Raw genomic sequence first — 20766 nt, 5'->3', positions numbered from 1 at the left:
AAATGACAAAATCGCAATAATAAATGCACGCAATAATTTCTGAATTTACAGTATCTTATTCTCGATAGCTTTTGGGGGCTTCGTCCCTTTCGAACCCACTTACAGCAGGTGCTTTAACATTGAGCGGTTGGCACCCCTCATATCCCTCGCCAAGGTTCGGGCGTACACGTACACGTAAAAATGACCCAGCTACGCCACTGTATAGACCTCAAGAATTGCATTGAATATTCTTAAACACACAGGTTAGCTTCTAAAGTACACGGACTTCGCCCAATTTTAAATTTAATGCAATATAGTTAAATTATTTAGATATATGACGTGCTATATCAAGTCTTCCACCCATCTTGAAGTCAAAAGTCTCATCCTCCATAGCTTTCGGGGGCTTCGTCCCTTTCGAACCCACTCCCAGCAGGTACTTTAACATTGAGCGATTGGCATCCCTCATATCCCTCACCAATGTTCTGGCGTATACGTAAAAATGACCCAGCTACGCCACTGGCTAACGGGATTAACCCCGCCACATTCTGTATGTATGTGCCTGTCCAAAGTCAGGAGCCTGTAATTCAGTGGTTGTCGTTTGTTTTAGTGTTACATATTTGTTTTTCGTTCATATTTTATAAATAAATTTGGCCGTTAGTTTTCTCGTTTGAATTGTTTTACATTGTATTTTCGGGGCCTTTTATAGCTGACTATACGGTATGGACTTTGTTGAAGGCCGTACGGTGACCTATAGTTGTTAAATTCTATGTCATTTTGGTCTCTTGTTGAGAGTTGTCTCATTGGCAATCTTATCACATCTTCTTTTTTTATACAAATTGTCAAATTTGTATATATTTTTTCTTTGGCATTTCCAAGAAAATAAATTTTTCCACGCATGCGCAACGACAAGTAATCTTCAGTATCCTGCAGTTTTGTTGTATAACTGAAGAAAAGAAAAAGAAGACTCATTCTACTAGGACACACACAAACAAACAAAAGTAACCCAACTCTTTGTCATATCTAGAATAATACAGTATGTCACATAATTTATTTTTATTAGAAATAAAAAAGAAAATGGATTTATATCTACAAAATAGTAAACACATCTTCAATGTTGTAATCTCTCAATACTACATCCCATCTTCTATAAAGTTCAGTTTTTGACGTTTTCCAAAATTTCCAAATAACTCGTTTATAATTCTCAAGATATAACCGTACACTCTTCTTGTGTGGATCAATTAAAAGAGTAAATTCGTTCAAAATTACCAGTTGCGCCAATCGACTGCAAATTAAAAGTCTGAGAATGTCCTTTTCATTGTGGGTCAATTCTTTTATCGTCATATATCCAGCTAATATATGTCCACCAACATCTATCGGGTCCATACAAGTACATTCAGCAGACATATGTGCTATTAAAATTGCAACATCAACTATATTATAACTGTACTGCATGTCAAGAAAGTCGATGATGCCCACAATATCACATGTTGTTTTCTCCTTTGGGATGTTTTCCCGTTCCATCACTTCTTTAACAATGATATTACCGTCGTTCAGATCGCCATGAATAAGAACTGGAATTCAGAGAAAAGTCATATATGACAATCACCTGATATCTAATGTATTAGAAAAAAAACAAAGGAGTAGGTCTGGAAAGGGCCTATTTTGGCCTCAAATTTCAGGTTCATCTGACGAAAGATTTTGGACAATTTTTAATAACTTAAATGTCTATTTCTGTTGATTCAAATACTTTGTGTGAAAGATTTTAACTGATTTAGTCTTTTAAAACGCTCCGATTCAAGCTTAAACATGAAAAATCTATCAAATATGCAAAGAAAAAAAAAATACTTTCAGATGTTTTTTGTCAAAATGAAAGTGACCGCATCCGTGTTCATCCTCAACCTTTATATATATGTTATCTATTATTATCAAATACATCTTACATTTCAATATTAAGAATGAACTAAAATGCGGCCACTTTCATTTAAGACGGAAACCCTCTAAAATTTAACTTAACTGGTAAAATTGTGGAGTTTTCAGTAATTTAGCATGACTTAATGATGCTAGTACCCGATATATGTGCATTTTATTGTCACAAAAAGCCCATATTTAAGTAACAGAAGCATTCTTCTTTCCAATAAATAACTACAAGTTTACATTTTAACAATTTTGTAAAACTGCTATATTTTGGGGTCAGAAAAGGGTCTTACTGGACCTACTCCTTTCAACAATACCAGTCCCAATTCAAGGTTTCTCATCGTTTATTATTATTATTATTCTATGTAGAAACATATGTTGCTAGTTGAAAATTACAATGATTCTGATAAGACACCAAGTGCCAATAATCACCATGTTTATTGTACTTTTGTTCAAATAATAGGAAAGCTACTGCTAACTCAACTTTCCAATGATTCCTTTTTTGTTCTCGTATACATGTGTATATTGATGAAACAAAGACGTAAGGCAATCAAGAATGGAACACAATGAGCGAAACAACTTTTAGATATATTGATGCTGTCTTTACATTCAATAATAATGCTTTCAGTTAAAACTTTCACTTACAGACACAAAGGTGAATTGTTTTGTCATTGCTAGTTTTCAGCTGTCCATTTTATTTACCTTGTTTTAGATGTTTCAAAGCTGGGACAACGTCTGTCTTAAAATCTGTCATGATCGTCTTCAATAACTGGAACTCTTTCTGGTGTTCAAGAGCAGGTAAAAATTTTACAAGCCTTGGGAGCTGTAGTAAATCCCATTGGTTTTCCCTTTTACTCAGGTAATCATTATCAAAATTCTACAAAATAAAGATTAGATTTACTGTTAGCTTTGATTAATCTTTTCATAAATCCGTATACTTGTCAGTAAAGACATATTTGTTCCTCGATATCTTCAAACCTCGATATGGAATAAACAGACTTATCAAACAGTCCAGATGGCCATTCAATGAAGCAATTAAGAGAAATTTCCAATTATTTGACTTCTGAAAATTTCCATGTCTTTCAAAATATTTTCAACATTTACTTGCTTTAGATATAAGTAGTACAAAAGGTTTTTAATTGAAAGGTCTGTTTTAATACTTGAAAAAACTGTTAGTATTAATACATGCACATCATATGTATTGTAAAAAGACGTGAACCTGTTTAAACCTTTATTTGTACAGAGTTAGACCGAATCAGTCTTCTTATTTTTAAACGAAGACAGATGATTAAATCTTAACCAATATTATATATTAAAATTAGTAGATTTAGTTACAAATCGAAGAATCATTTGTTACAATCGATCTTGACCTGTACATATATAATAGTTGAATAATTGCTTTAAGATACAAAAACATTATATGTCAAGTCGAATGTTTATTTGGCACCATATTACGGTGTTTATATACACGTTCGCTATACCAGGATAAACTTATCAATCTTTTAAATAAACTTATTTTAAAAGGTGTAATACCATCATTGATTTGCACGTAATAGTTTTCAAGAAATTGTACTGTGATTTGGTGATATTACACCTAAAAAATTATCAATTCATCACTGTGATTGGATCTTTGAATATTGTTGTTATTGGTATTGATATTGATTTTGTTATTGTTGAACTAAAACCAGGCTAGTATTACTGTTAACTACATATACATAATTTATGCTAAATCACGGTTCTACAATCTGTCAATACCTGTGTTTTGAATTACAAGAGATAAAGTTTTTCTACTTATATCGTCTTTACACTAGTTTCATTGGGTGTTGGATGATCTTTCAATATGGACAGTGTGTAAAATATCAAGCGAAATTTCGGTTTTTATTTGAACAAAAATAATTTAACCGACGGATGAAATAGCTAAATGGATATATGGACGAATGAACATGTGTATCAGTATATGCACCAGGGATGGTATGAAAAGTTTTTATACTGTCAATCTTGTTTCGGGTTATTGTGTGTGTGTGAGGAGCGAAGTGTTGGATTATCTTTCTTTAATTTTGTTTTATAATTCAAATCCTTTGTGATTGAAAGGTAAAACATGCTTTTATTTAAAAAAAAATGATGTGATACCTCTAATGCATTCTGTAATAGTCCAGCATGTATTCCAATATTATACAGGGAGGAAGGATTTATTTGTTTACTCGTCATTGTTTTGCCTTCCAGGTAGGTCAACATTGAAACAATATATTTGCTTTTGGTACCTGAAAATAAACTCAACATAGATAAATTTACCTTAACCAGAGTGATAAAAGCCACAAAGATAGATAACCCAGAGGATGTATGATGCTTTTGATTTAAGAGTTATATAATCAAAAGGAACACGGAGATATTTCGCAAATCCTCTAAAATTCTCATTAAATAAAAATTAAATCAAGGAAAAATTGAAAAAAAATGTATTAACAACATATACTGACTGACTTTAAAAACGCAACACTCATTTTGAAGATTTTTTTTAACCAAATCATGTTTTAACCTTATCCAACTACTATTCATGCTCATTATACCTCTTTCTCTTTCGAAAAAAAGCAACATCTGACTTACCTGTGGTTATTGAACATACCAGATTATTGAGATCGCACGAATTCCAGAAAGCGAAATTTCGAGCCAATAAAAGATTTTTTAATTTTTTTTCTTTGTGAAACAGTTCGTTCAATCCTTTGCCAGACTTAAATAATTTTAAAATGTTACATCTCCATATTGCCAAGACTGAGGAATAAAAAACTGAATCAACCCATTAAAATACTGCAAACAGGAAAACATGAACGTGCTACAACAAGACAATTTGACGTCAGAAACTCGTCTTATTGTCCTTCCTTCAATGATATCGGTAGACGGGATTTGTTGATAACAATCAACGACCAGATCAACATGTAGTGACAATGCAACGTCAAAAGAATTTGATTACACAACGTCATTTGCGAGACAGATCTACGGCCTCAACTTTAACTGCTTACCAAATTGATGAATGAAATTTTGCACAGATTTATGCCATAAATTTTTCCCATTAACTGAATTGCCAAAGAATCGACTGCAGAACAAAATTTATAGCCTTAAAGTTTAAACCGCTTAATTGCCAAAATCCATTGTAATGGGTGGAACAACGGCAAAATCATAAGGTGCAAAATAGAAACCAAAACGTGCCGAACAGAATTGGTTGACCTTTCTGACAATCATTTTGGCGTTTGTTACAGGCAGTCATTGCTTTTGACGGTGACACGTTCATTGGTAAAGGGAAAACCAGGGTTTCCGTGTATACCACAATATTTGAACATTGAAAATGACGTAATCAATTCAACTTTCGAACTGCATTTTTTTACATTGAAGTAATGAAAGAACTTTCTGTTCGTAAGTTTGCCTACAAAAAAATGCATATTTGAAAATTGGAATTAAAAAGAAAAATCTAATGTTGCGTTTCTAAAGTCGGTCAGTGTATATGTTCATGTCAGAACAACAAATTAGAAAACAAACCACACCAAAATCCTAGGAGAACTTACGTATTCCGAAACGAATTGGCATGTCATTCTGATAATGATGTTCTTTCATGCTTAACCGTACAAATATATTATAAATGCTTCAATTTAATAACGATTATTACTTTAAGTCGATTTGTTGTTATTTGAACATTCTTTTCAAACATATAATGACAGTTATTTGAAATAAATTATGTATATTTACCTAATTCAGTGACAACTGTTTCACTGGACCACATCTCACCATTAATATTTGATACAAATGCCTGTACAGGAAAAGATTTCTTCCTGAGATGATCCAGAACTAAATTCATGGCCTCTGTTTTGAAACAAACAAACAATGCACACTATAACAGGGAACTCATTTAATAAATATAGCAAATATTTTAGTATGACGTTTAGGCTTCAAATTGTTCCCGAATATCTCTATTTATATTCGATCATCTATATCGTATTTATTGTGTGATGTACTCTTACAATTGGATTAAAAGTATACAAGACATATTACGTTTTTGTTTTTTGTTTATCATTTTTGCTTCACTTGAAGAAAACTTTGAACCATTGTAAATGCGAAATAACCTTATGAATATAACCTAATTAGTTATCAAAGTTATAAAGCCAAACAAGTACAAAGTGTAAGAGCATTGAGGACCCGAAATTCTAAAAAGTTGTGCCAAATACGGCAAAGGTAATATAAGTGCTTAAGTTTAAAATGAATTAATATCCAGTTTTTAATGTTTTTGAAAAATCATGTACAGAATGCTTTCAATGCATACCAATGAGGGAGGTGTTCTGTGAGTCCTTGGAATTAAGGACCTTCAGTACGTAGCCTCCTGGACGGAAGTCAATCATATAGTTGTTATTGATGGCTTGATCTACGATAATATGGTAGTTAATGTCATCATAACCGTCTAATTTCTGATATTCTGCGACTGTCATTCCATACAACTTTGACGTCACATTCGTAACAAATGAAGCTGGCAGGATTGGCTTTAATTGTTGGTATTGTCTCACCATGGCTTTGAATTCTTCTGATTTTTTGAGTTCATCTTTTGATATAGTTTTCGACAATAAATCGCCTTCAAATGGTTTTCTGTTAGACATTTTTTCTTCACTATTCATCTAAACACTGCAAACTAGAAAACGGCAATATTATGTTCCATTTAAATATGTTTCTCCCCGCTACAACGTACGATAAATACAAATAGTATAGGAAAGAATAATGTTACGTATCAACTATGTGTATTCGCCAAATAAATTTTCAGGTCCTAGCGCATACCGACATTATTTCTACGATCGAGGCCATATTTTTATTATTTAGAAAAGAAGATGTGGCATGATTGCTATTGAGACAACTCTCCAAAGGAGACCAAATGAAACAGTTATTAACAACTATAGTTCACCGTACAGCCTTCAACAAAGAACATTCCGCATAGGGCATACAAATGTTTGGCTTTGAGCGTTCATAATAAAGGTGACTAACAAAAAATGAATTAAAATAAAGACTACCAATTCAGGCCTATATTTAGCAAAATGTTTATCATATAGTCATGCACATTGGTTTCTACATGAAAAAAAACGTACTCAAATTAGTCTATAAGCTTGATGAATAATAAATCTAAATATTGATGTAGTGAACTGATTTTATAAAATACATTTTAACATGTATTGTGTTTTCATCATACCATACTGCCAGTTTACTTCCTTAATCCATTATAGATTCTATTTTGATTTGTGGGTAAATACGTAGAAAGCCAGTGGATTACAAGTGTTAAAATTGTTACAGGTGGCTGAACAAGTGTTAAGTCACATAGAGACATAGTTCATTTATTATGAATTTGCAAATCATAACGTGACGCTTAAGACGACATATTTAACATATACGAATGATTTAATTTTTTTTTTTATCAAAAATGTATAAAGTATATTATATGATTATATGTTTATTTATATGCGATCAAGGACTTTAACAATTCATATGCTTTCAGATAAATAAGCATTTACATTCAATATCAATTTTATTATTTCATTATTCAATAAGTTTGTAATTGTTAATGTTTTGTTGTATGCATAAATGTGTTCGACATGACAACATTTCAACAATAACTAGTTTTAAAGCTGCCATATTTGAATTCATCAACAACTTGTATATTGTTGATTTCACACCAATTTTCCCTCTATAGGAAATATCAGAATAAAAAAATTCTTATGACACAATATGCATGTACATGCAGTGTTAACTAACATTGCCACGATTCAGCGTATCCAGACAAACAAGTACGACAATCAGCAAAATATAACATTTATGTCACTTCGCTGAGTGCGGAGATAAAATAGGGTTGTACGCAATAAATGCCAACAAATTCTTAACAATCAAAATTGCCAAAATTGTAATCTAGAAAACTTGCTTCATATTAACCAATCCACTGCAAATTTAACTGTATCGTTATTATGATAGGATAATATGTAGTGATTTATAAACAAAATCAAATGGCTCACCCATTAGCACCTAACACAGTGATTACAGCCAGTGAAATTATTTGTTTGATTAGCTTAATATATACATGAATATCAATTGTTATAAATGTAAATAGCTCTGCTTGTCTTTCGCATATTAAGCAGCCATCAAATAAACAATCAATACAATTATTTTGAAATTGATAAAGATTTCACACATTGGACAAAGCTCACCGTGTAAAACTCCTCCTTGGGGCTGAGAGGGTTGCTTTGTATGATACTAGGTCGGCGGATTCGAAGAGAGGGGAAAATCGAGATAGGTTAAGGTATCACATCTTTTTTGGGGAGAATTGTAAGCCCCAAATATTGCATTGCAAGGAATACTTCCACATTACTATGTTTTTCTCAAACACTCATCCTCATTTTCCGATTGGATTTTCCTGAGTTCGGTATTTTTGAGATTTTACTTTTCATTGTCGCAAAATCTGAGGTTTCAAATGCAAGTTCAATCCTTAAATACTTTACTTTGTGAAAAAAAATCTTTAAAAAAAATAACCACATAGCACACTTTTAATAATCTTATTTTTGCGTTCCTCGCTGCTACTGAATCACCTTCCAGTTTCATTCATAGCCCTTATGTGGCGTTCTACAAGGTGAAAACTGAACATTCAAATTAACAAAACAATATCAAACAAATATGGAAATGCGTTGCAACTACTAACAAAAGAATATGTTAGGTTTAAAGAATGACTTGATTGGTTATATAAGTGTTAATTGGAAACATAGCGTAGGTTAATCATGTTACATTTATTTGTTTCGTATTATTGACATGAAAGCAACAATTGGTAAAAATGGTGGAAGTAAGATACCACATAACATTATTATGATTGTAATGTTTTTGTTGTCATAGTCATAATAATTTCTTCCAAGTATGATAATATTCACAACTAAATCTACAATAGCAAGTACAGTTGTAGTAGTGGTAAACAATTTCATATTCCAATATGATAACACCAAACTGTAAAAACAAACTAAGATATCAAATTTTATTTCAAATGTTCTGTACGGTATCATATACAGAAGAATATGCTTACTATCAGCACCACTTGTGTCTAACCACACTAATACTTCCATAGCAAGATATGCTAACACAGTAAACACAACGATAGTGATAAATAATCCTCGAGCAGTCTTCCCTTCTACGAATGTTTCCTTGTTTACTACACATACAGTTATAAAGGCAGTAACATTAATTATTAATCCCAATGTTATACGAATCACTAAAATCGATTTATTCCAATTCAATCTTTCTCCGCCATCCAGGTTCCGATTGTTTTGGGCATCCCGTTCTCCACAACAAAACACATGCTCAATCACATTCAATAGAAAGGTACATCCCAGGTCTAAGTAAAATTTCATTTGTATTTACGATTTAGTTTAAACCAACGCTATATTCCGACAATCTCTCATGGACTTTAATTGTTTCACAACAAATGATAAATGGTAAATGTTAAATATCCTTCAATCTACATGTTTGTAGATCTTTGCACTCTTGTTTCCACACTGAAGCAGTAGGACAATAAGCCATTTGTTTAAATTTGCACAATAAGGTTATATATGAAAAACATGTAAACTACATTTATAATGCATAATAAAATGATTCATTTAAATGTCCGACGTGTGCTAAGTTGGTTATCCGAATATAAATTCAGATTAAAAAACGCATATAAATGTCTTTGTGTTAATAAAACATAATTTTACCAGGAACTAGCTCGTCTGTCAAACATTACCTCTCATTTATCTACTATGGTTTTCATGCAATATTAAAAAAAAATTATATTTCAGCATGGTGGACAAGTCGGTTAATAGCTGTAAGTATTAAGTTCCTTGAAATTTAAGACAACTGCTAAAGCACATATAACACAAGGAAATGATTACTACTTGTCTCGTTTTTCAAAAACTTGAGAATGGATATTAACGTGTCCACGGTAGGTATAGCTTCCAACTTAGATCGTGTTTTATTTTAGTGAATCGGTCAACTTTTTCCGAGTTAAGATAAAGACTACAGTAGTATACCGCTGTTCGAAAGTCATTAATCAATTTAGAGAAAACAAATCCGGGTAACAAACTAAAACTCAGGTGAACACATCAACTATTAGAGGAATACAACGAAACAACAGGAACACTGAAGTGCAACGAATAACCAAAACGACAATCACGATGCAACACACACAGAAACGAACTATAAGATAACAACTGCCATTTTCCTGACTTGGTACAGGACATTTTAAGAAACAAACGGTGGGTTGAACCTGGTTTTGCGGCTAGCAATGTTTCCAAAATGACATCATATGCGATCAGATCGATTTACAGCTATTTCGACAATACAATACTAGTAGGAGCATTAGAACGATGTTTTGTTTTAATTTCCATTTCTAGAACGATAATATATGTTTTCATCACAATAAACCGTAAACGAAACATTTAGAGTGTATTTTCTGTAAAAAAAACCCCACAAACACCTTTATCCGTTTTAATGTCTATGTGTACGTACGTCTCAATCAAATGTCTGACCTCACATAAAGATTGTTTACACCACGAAATATTTACTGTATGCAGTCCATATCGGTACACTAACATATATATTATTTGAATAGCCTTTGTATGAAATGTACGTTTTAATACAGCATCATCAAACTGGTCTATTGCATTGTTTCGTGTATGAAAAGTATTTTTGATTTATTTAAAAGTTAGTTAAAGCATTGTTTCATGCACTGACATAATACATTTTCATCAATAGGGATTGGCAACCAATGTGTCTTCAACACAGCGAGAATATATAAGTATGTATATTCCATGTTAGCATTTCCGTTGACGTTTGCATTGTTATGGGTATGAAAATGGCTTTAATCTATATTCTGGAATAAAGCATTTTAAGATTAGATTATACGCTTCTAAAACAAATTCATGCTGGATGGATAATACATTTTATCATAAATACTAATTTAACTCCTATGATATTGAGTATTAGGTTCTGGCATCATGTATGTGTCTTACCAGAAAAGAAGTGGGGAACGTGGCTTCACGATTAAATAAAGAGGAATTTTCATTGTACATTGTATTTCAAAAGACAATATATAGGCAATTTTACACTATTTTGCATCTGTACCTGTTTATACATGTATAAAGGTGATCAGCATACAATATAATGTAAAATAATTTTACACTTGTTACTAAAATAACTAATAAACCGTGACAGATAGTGGATGGACATGAAGTGAAACACTTTGCGTTTCGGTCACTATATTAAAGGTTGATTTAGTATGAATGTAGTAGTATAAAAAGGAAAAAAAGTGTTAGAAAACAGAATCACTATTTGTGTACCTATTGTTTTGTTAGTTTGTCATTAAATTACGTGTGCCGAATTTGTTATTAAACAAACACAGGGGCAAATAGAACAAGGCAACACATGTAGGTAATGCATGTATTCAAAGCGTAGTCAATTATTAAGGGGGTCTATGCAAAATAATAGGAAGTGATTTGAGGAGCTAACATATAAATATGTACATTCGAGAGAAATGTCACCCGATTCCAACATACTTCGAACTACGAAGGTATCCTGTTTTGCTTAACAAATATATGCTAGATAGCAAGCTTTTGCTTCGAATCGATATAGAACTGCATTCGGTCATCTTGGTCCAAATGAAAAAGGGGGCAGTGAAAATAATCGACATAGACTTTCAAGTTACATTTGTTACATTTGGGTTTTTTTTTAAAAAAACATGTAGGTTATTTGTCGTATATCAATAAACAAGTGTCCTTTCCATCGTTACGACTGATAATTTAAACTATACCTGCAGTATTGAATTAACGAAACCTACACCTTTTGTTAATAAATATTTACTTTCAGACGCAGTATGTATATTAGAAGTATTGATTACAGCAGAAATAGTTTTAACCGATTAAAGAAAATGAAGCTGTAAAAAAATAATAAAATAAACCGAGAAACGTTTTTATTAATATGTTTACAATGAAATAATACCAGTACGAAAAATAAGCTCGAATTCGTTTATAAGCTGTAATAAAACGTGACCTGTTGAGAGAAAAACGCCTTATTTATACTTAACAATTAAGAGTAAACATGCATGGTACGACACGTTTTGATATCATTTGACTAGTGTAAGAGTATTATAAAACCGTTTCACAATGTGTGATGAAATTCCTATTGGTCATGTCGTTTGGTAAATCTGAATGTAAATATCTTTTTTGTAACTCATTTAAAAAGTAAAATCACAAAAATACTGAGCGCCGAGGAAAATTCAAAACTGAAAGCCCCTAAACAAATGGAAAAATCGAATGATAAAATAATATCAAACGAATGGACAACTGTCATATTCCTGACTTGGGACTGACATTTTCAAGTGTAGAAAATGGTGGATTGAACCTGGTTCTTTTATAATGAGAAGGTAAATATGCTAGATATACTTACTGGAGGTATGATGAGATATTTGAAGCTGTTAATTTTCTCCTTGATACTATATATACGTATTTATGAACGTGTCGACAACAAAGTTTATCAAAAGGTTGTAGGTATTCCTATCAATTGCAGACTTGTTCTTGCACTGTTATGAATCACAGTTTTTGACCAAACTCAGTAAAGACCCGTCTGAATTGCATTTAATTGACAAATTCAACAACACTTCCCGTTATCTTGATGATATTTTTCATTAATTAATCAAGAATAAAATATAGACAGTAATAACTGTCTTTTCAATGATATCGGTATTTCAGTTTTACAACTATAACTGTAAAATAAATTTTACGACAAAAGGGACGATTGTTTGTTCCCTATTGTTTATTTCCATTTTTTTGGATAGTGATGTTCCTTTGGCACCATTTTACGGGGTTTCGAAATCACAACTCATTCGATATGCCCGTGTATGTTGTGACATTTTGGATTTTGATGAACGTAATCTATGTATTAAAGTTAAATTATTAAGTCAAGCATTTTTTCACCACAAATTACTCAAAACCTTTCGTAGATTATTCAAATGATATACAGATTTGGTTTTGAGGTTTGGTTTCACCTGTAAAATAATTAAGTGAGGGAAAACACATCTTCATTTTTACGTAAATGTTGTTTAACGAGCCTGGAAATATCAAAACGATCCAGGTAAACTTATTGATCCTTAAAATAAACTTATTCTAAAAGGTAACCAACTCAACGCTGTAATTAGATCTTTTTTGGTTTTATTGGTATTAATATTGTTTTTCTATCAGTAAATTAATAAAGCAAAGTAATTATTATAATTGTTATTACAAATGCACATTTAGGGCTCTACAATCTGTCGATACCTGTATCTTAGCAATGCACAAGGTCATGTTTTTCTCTTGACTGTTTATGACGTCTTTATCTTATGAGTTGAGCCCTTTTCAACTGATTTGTATGCTTTGTTCTTACTTTGTATTGTTACACCACTTTCCTTATGTTAGGGGAGGGTTCGACGCCCGCTGATATGTGTAACACCACCACACCCTATATGTGCCTGTGCCAAGTCAACAGCCTGTAATTGAGTGTTTGTTGTTTGCTTCTGTTCTTCATATGCGATGTTAATTGATTAATGTGAATAGTTCTTGTATTGTTCTGTTGGACCACTGTCCCAGGACTAATAGAAAGACTGGGAACCAAATAATATGTTTAACCCCGCCACATTATGTATGTACCTGTCCCAAGTCAAGGCTTGGCTTGTTATTGGGCGGTTGTCGTTTATTGCTGTGTTACTTATTTGTTTTTTGTTAATAATTTTGTAAATAAATGTCTCGGTGACATATAGTTGTTAATTTCTGTGTCATTTTGGTCTCTTGTGGAGATTTGCCTTATTGGCAATAATTCAACACCTTTTTGTTTATATTCATTATGTTCTTGTCACTGTTGTTTCGTTGTTTTCTTCTTATAGTATATGTGTTTCCCGCGGTTTTATTTGTAGCACGGATATGTTTTTTTTTTCTCAATCGATTTATGACTTTCGAAATGCGATATACTACTGTTGTCTTTATTTATCGAGCGGTATTACATTCGATCAGTGAAAAATTTATTCAACAGTTACCACATCATCTTGCAGATTGCGTATTGTTTTCTTATCAGGGGATATAATTTAGGTAAAATGGGTAGTAATGATTTGTTAGTCAGGTAACTTAGATGATAGATATTTGAACGATGCGTGAGTATACGATTTTTTTCATACCAAAACAAAAATATTATATAACTTTATTTTCCTTGACATGATTTCTACACTGACAAACATAATTATATTATATAACAAACTTTGTATACGTATACGGAGGCCTGTTCTATACTGTGCTAAGAAACTGCTTGAGTAAAAACGAATAATTTGTTTGGACAAACTGACGATAGTTGTAGCGTCCGGCGGAGATTCACTTTTTTTCGAGTGAATCGGTCACCTTTTTTCGAATGAAGATCAGATGATATAGTTACGAACCTGATCTTGAATAGTATCAAAAAGTTGTAGAAAGTTTACTGTGATGTCACTTTTGTGGCGTTGACCCAGTCATGTGAAAGACAGTTCGTGGTTCTTTTGTGCTGTTTTGTGTGCGGTCCTATGTTGTTTTACGTGTTCGTTGTTATTTTAAAGTATTTAGCATGTCGAAATGGGCTATTGTATTGTGTATTTGTGTTTTACTCTGTCCTTAATGTTCTGCATTTGTTTGTTCTGTATTTCTGTCATGTAATGGTAACATTTTAGTGTTATTTAACATTGCCATAAAAGGTTTGGCTAGCCACAAAACCAGGTCAACCCACAAGATTTTCATTAAATGTACCAAGTCAGGAAAATGGCAATTGTTATCTTATAGTGCGTTTATGTGTGTGTTGCATTGTCGTTGTTTTTAGTTTACTTCAGTGTTTCTGTTGTTTCGTTGTTTTCTTCTTATAGGTGATGTGTTTCCAGCAGTTTTATTTGTAGCACTGATATGTTTTTTTCTCAATCGATTTATGACTTTCAAACAGCGATATACTACTGTTGTCTTTATTTATCGAGCGGTATTACATCCGATCAGATGGATTTACTGCTAATTCGCGATTTTATTTTAGTTGTATTAGTTTCTATTCGTCTTATTCTGATTGGTATACAAGTTTTCAACAAAAAAGACGCACGAGTTCCGTTATTGACGTTGACAGGAAGATTATCAAATTTTAAGTCTTAGCCTTGTTAAAAAAACCATAATGTAAATTACAGGTTTAAGGTTACATACAATAGTTCTATGATTATTTATTTAATGTTCACTGCATTATAAACAGAACTTATCTGACATCATTAATTTATACCAGGCTTAAGTTAGTTGTGAGCATTGACAAGTTTCCTTAAAATATATCTGAAAAATTCAAAACAATTGAACAACATATAAGATAATTGAATAATGGTAGAAAGTTCTAGTATTTTTTATGTACATTTAGCGGTGTTGTTAACTGGAATAAAGTTATATTGTTATTGGACTTCTGTGTCTGTCATATCAGATTTTTAAATGTATTACAATACGAAGTGGAGAAACAAAACTTAAGTCGAAGACAAATAAAATCATTTTTTTTATATATACATTCAATAGAAAGGTACATCCCAGGTCTAAGTAAAATTTCACGATTTAGTTTAAACCAACGCTATATTCCGACAATCTCTCATTGACTTCAATTGTTTCAAAACAAATGATAAATGGTAAATGTTAAATATCCTACAATCCTACCTATTGTTTGTAGATCTTTGCACTCTTGTTTCCACACTTAAGCAGTAGGACAATAAGCCATTTGTTTAAATTTGCACAATAAGGTTATATATGAAAAACATATAAACTATATTTATAATGCATAATAAAATGATTCATTTAAATGTCCGACGTGTGCTAAGTTGGTTATCCGAATATAAATTCAGATTAAAAAACGCATATAAATGTCTTTGTGTTAATAAAACATAATTTTACCAGGAACTAGCTCGTCTGTAAAACATTACCTCTCATTTATCTACTATGGTTTTCATGCAATATTAAACAAAAATTATATTTCAGCATGGTGGACAAGTCGGTAAATAGCTGTAAGTATTAAGTTCCTTGAAATTTAAGACAACTGCTAAAGCACATATAACACAAGGAAATGGTTACTACTTGTCTCGTTTTTCAAAAACTTGAGAATGGATATTAACGTGTGATACGGTGCTTTTTGTCCGCAATTCGCTTTTTGTCCGCTTTTGCTTTTTGTCCGATAATTTTGCTTTTTGTCCGACACTTTTGCTTTTTGTCCGTTTCTTTTTGTCCGTTTTGCTTTTTGTCCGATTATTTTGTTTTTTGTCCGACACTTTTGTTTTTTGTCCGTTGCTTTTTGTCCGTTTTGCTTTTTGTCCGATTATTTTGCTTTTTGTCCGACACTTTTTGCTTTTTGGGCCAGTGAATCTAATGGCGAATGGTCACTATGTCTAATGGCAAATGGTCACTATGTCTAATGGCAAATGGTCACTATGTCCAATGGCAAATGGCCCGTGAATCTGATGGCAAATGGTCACCATGTCTAATGGCGATTTGCCAGTGAATCTAATGGCAAATTTTCACTATGTCTAATGGCAATTGGTCACCAAGTCTTGTGGCAAATGGTCAGTGGACCTAATGGCAAATGGTCAGTGGATCTAATGGCGAATGGTCACTATGTCTAATGGCAAATGGTCACTATGTCCAATGGCAAATGGCCCATGAATCTGATGGCAAATGGTCACCATGTCTAATGGCGAATTGCCAGTGAATCTAATGGCAAATGGTCACTATTTCTAATGGTAAATGGCCAGTGAATCTAATTGCAAATGGTCACCATGGCAGATGGTCAGTGAATCTAATGGCAAATAGTCACCATGTCTAATGGCAATTGGTCAGTAAATCTAATGGCAAATGATCACTATGTTGGATGGCAAATTGTCAGTGAATCTAATGGCAAATGGCCACTATGTCTAATGGCAAATGGTCAGTGGACCTAATGGCAAATGGTCACTATGTCTAATGGCAATTGGTCACCAAGTCTTGTTGCAAATGGTCAGTGGACCTAATGGCAAATGGTCAGTGGATCTAATGGCGAATGGTCACTATGTCTAATGGCAAATGGTCACTATGTCCAATGGCAAATGACCCGTGAATCTGATGGCAAATGGTCACCATGTCTAATGTCGAATTGCCAGTGAATCTAATGGCAAATGGTTACCATGTCTACTTAGATTCACTGGTCATTTGCAATTAGACTTTGTGACCATTTGCCATTAGATCCACTGACCATTTGCCATTAGACAAAGTGACCACTTGCCACAAGACTTCGTGACCAATTGCCATTAGACTTCGTCAAGTCTGTAGGGCGGAAAAAAGTAGAAGCTATTGTTATTTGTTTTCTTCACTGAAATGCAATACTTTTAATACTAATCCATAAATGGGATAAAATGTTCGGTATATATTTTATTGATAGAGTATGCATGTACCATCAAAGATAGATGAATGTAGTCTGTACTCGGAGTAGTTTTTTGTACTCTAAACACAGCAATTTTTGTCCATTTGTTATAATGAACCTTAAACTCGCAAAAATCATTTAATAAATATAAAAACGAAAGCAATGCGCATGTATGGAATCATATATGATTGTTTGCTTTGTCTATATGCCATTTTGTTTTGAAAAAAATCCGACACATTGATTAACAACACATATATTATTCCATGTAAGCCCTTAAAAAGTTTTAAGTAGTGTGTGTTGATGTGTAAAAGATAAAAGAAAATTGATTTCCGAAAATAAAATGATAATTGTGAACAATTTTAATATATTTTGACAAAAATATACAGTCAGTAGGAAAAGAAAAATATGAATAGAAAGTTAGAATTTTGTTTGTAATAGCAACATGATACACTTTGTTTTGCACATAACATTATATCCTCTGTAAGCTGAGAGCTGGACCTTAATGTTTACCTTATTTCTCTTAAAAACCCTTCGTAAATTATGTATTATTTTTTTAAAACTTGATATGTATGAAACATATTCTGCTAGTCTGTAAACCAATATTTGTTTACTTGGAACAACGACCCCAACACTAACCCCTTTTTCCAACAAAAATAAAACTATAAAACAATCAAAGTAAAGAATAAAAACAAATAATAATTAGAACTCGGCAAATATCGATCTATGCAATAGTACATAACCGATGTTTAAATTTTATACATCCTCTATTCTAATTTGACCTTTATTTTAAGAATAATTTTGATTTTATAATTATATGATCATTGAGTGCAAAGGCACAAATTTTCAAAAGTATTTAATTTTAAAAAGGAAGTAAAACTAACAAACCTTTCGGATATCTACATACAGATAATATTTACATAACATCTTTAAAATTTAAACTTACAAACTACTGTCTGTATGACTGTCACAAGCAAGAAAAGGAAAACTCCCAGACGTGCATCCATGATTCCGGCTGTTTGAGTCTCATGTGATGCAAAGTTGCTTATATACCATTAATAAACCCACGTGTGGACACGTACATTGATCAGATATATTGACGAATTAGGGTACGTATTTGTCAATCAAAGTCGATTTAATATTATCCTTCCAATTTGAAAAAAAAGGTTTCAAAAGAATTGGCGAAACAGGTTGTGTTGTTTACGCACAAGATATATTAAAAAATTGACAATAATTACACTTAAAGATTGATGATTGTATCAAAATAAAAAAAAAATAAAAACTTGTAGGTATATTTTTTTGATATGTTATACATAATCATCAGTAAATTGAATGAAGTAACATGAGTTGTTGATTGTATCTTCTAATAGGTTATAGGCTATCTATATTAAAATGATACTATTGTCCATCCGTAAATATTAATTTAAACATTGTAATTACATGTCTAATATACCTTCTCATATATCTGAAATTATTATTATTTCCGAATATTGCATCTCCTTGTTTTGGCTACGTAACACATGTTTTAATTGTATTAAATACAATTATATTTCACCGATGTGATAACTTACACCGACTCATGTTGAATTTGAATAGTGTATTGCCTCTTTTTATTCGAAAATAATGTTTGGAAGTTACACATGTAGAATAAGGCAAAACGAAAATTTTTAATAAGTTGAAGCTTGAGAATTAATAGTGTTTGAAATTGAAAAATTCCATGCAGTTTTCCAAAAACGAAAATTTGTTTTATTCATCTTTATAATCTGTGTGAACTGTGTTATATATATTTAAGTCTTTGTAAACGTCAGGCAATTTAGAAGAATTTCAAATTTGACCGAAAAAAAAACAAACCAACTTAATCATCCAATTTGAAGTAACGTTCATCTTGAGGTAGGAATGGTAGCTCTTTGGTTTCTGTGTGTCTGGTAATTCGAGTAATCTCCAGATATCTTTTGGTTAGAATGATAGCAAATTACGGAGTTAATTCCCCTCAATTGGTAATTTCTAGTGCATTTCAACCAAATATATCTTGAATTACCAGAACAGGAAAAGGAAATGAATGTTATATTTGTGCACTATTATACATTGTATTATTATTTATTCATTTTTTTTCTCGTCTTGAATAAGTACAATGTATTTAAAAAATACCGCTAGTCGGCATTTCATTTTTGAAATAGAATGCAGTATGTTTTTATGGAAATTAGAAAGCCAAGCTCCAATGTATTACGCTAGAATATATTCATGACTAGAATTTCAGTTGATTGATCTTTTACTATTGCTGATTTTGTTTCCCTTTTTTTTTTCTTTTGTTATTGTTGATAGTTTCTCTTTTTATCATGCTTTTTACCTTAACAACACAGACATGGGTAAAAATCGTAATTCAAACTCCAGTACCTATTTAAAAATTGTACTGTATTTAAGAAATAATTGATGCCAGCTATACTATATTGTAGTTTTAACATGGGTAGGCATTATATTCGTGATTATTTTTGCCAGAGTGATAATCAATTATTTCGATTCTGATTAGGTCATTTACGGTAATTTCTATGTTCGCTGTGTATAAGTGTACAGTATTTGTGTAGGCTCTTCCATCAACAAATTTTCAAAAGTATTCAATTTTAAAAAGGAAGTAAAACTAACAAACCTTTCGGATATCTACATACAGATAATATTTACATAATATCTTTAAAATTTCAACTTACCAAATACTGTCTGTAGGACTGTCACAAGCAAGAAAAGGAAAACTCCCAGTCGTGCATCCATGATTCCGGCTGTTTGAGTCTCATGTGATGCAAAGTTGCTTATATACCCTTAATAAACCCACGTGTGGACACGTACATTGATCAGATATATTGACGAATTCGGGTACGTATTTGTCAATCGAAGTCAATTTAATATTATCCTTCCAATTTGAAAAAAAAAAGGTTTTAAAAGAATTGACGAAACAGGTTGTGTTGTTTACGCACAAGATATATTAAAAAATTGACAATAATTACACTTAAAGATTGATGATTGTATCAAAATTAAAAAAAAAAAAAAAGCTTGTATGTATATTTTTTTGATATGTTATACATAATCATCAGTAAATTAAATGAAGTAACATGAGTTGTTGGTTCTTTTGTTATTGTTGATAGTTTCTCTTTTTATCATGCTTTTTACCCCAACAACACAGACATGGGTAAAAATCGTAATTCAAACTCCAGTACCTATTTAAGAATTGTACTTTATTTAAGAAATAATTGATGCCAGCTATACTTTATTGTAGTTTTAACATGGGTAGGCATTACATTCGTGATTATTTTTGCCAGAGTGATAATCAATTATTTCGATTCTGATTAGGTCATTTACGGTAATTTCTATGTTCGCTGTGTATAAGTGTACAGTATTTGTGAAGGCTCTTCC

General features: G+C 31.9%; 1 protein-coding gene across 6 annotated transcripts in view; it reads right to left on the bottom strand.

Annotated features, from left to right (window-relative positions):
• LOC143071969 (hydroxylysine kinase-like) overlaps positions 1-20235 on the bottom strand; it is a 38608-nt gene extending 18373 nt beyond the window's left edge. Inside the window, exons 1-6 of one of the 6 annotated variants that reach the window (XM_076246694.1) lie at positions 20067-20235; positions 6200-6559; positions 5629-5742; positions 4024-4154; positions 2596-2770; positions 1018-1550 (exon numbers count right to left, since the gene is read on the bottom strand). In XM_076246694.1, the coding sequence (XP_076102809.1) occupies positions 1066-1550; positions 2596-2770; positions 4024-4154; positions 5629-5742; positions 6200-6545 (1251 nt within the window). In that variant the 5' untranslated portion in view covers positions 6546-6559; positions 20067-20235 and the 3' untranslated portion in view covers positions 1018-1065. Of the gene's footprint in view, positions 1-1017; positions 1551-2595; positions 2771-4023; positions 4155-5628; positions 5743-6199; positions 6560-7007; positions 7334-18252; positions 18272-18310; positions 18438-20066 lie in introns of those variants that run through there. The other 5 variants (XM_076246693.1, XM_076246698.1, XM_076246696.1 and 2 more) reach the window with 5 other exon arrangements.
• Between the last annotated feature and the right edge of the window lie 531 nt (positions 20236-20766).

The sequence above is a fragment of the Mytilus galloprovincialis genome, chromosome 4 (assembly GCF_965363235.1).
Source record: "Mytilus galloprovincialis chromosome 4, xbMytGall1.hap1.1, whole genome shotgun sequence".
Classification (NCBI taxonomy): Eukaryota; Metazoa; Mollusca; class Bivalvia; order Mytilida; family Mytilidae; genus Mytilus; species Mytilus galloprovincialis.
The sequence above is the reverse complement of the archived record's forward strand: the minus strand, read 5'-3'. Positions and strand labels throughout refer to the sequence as shown.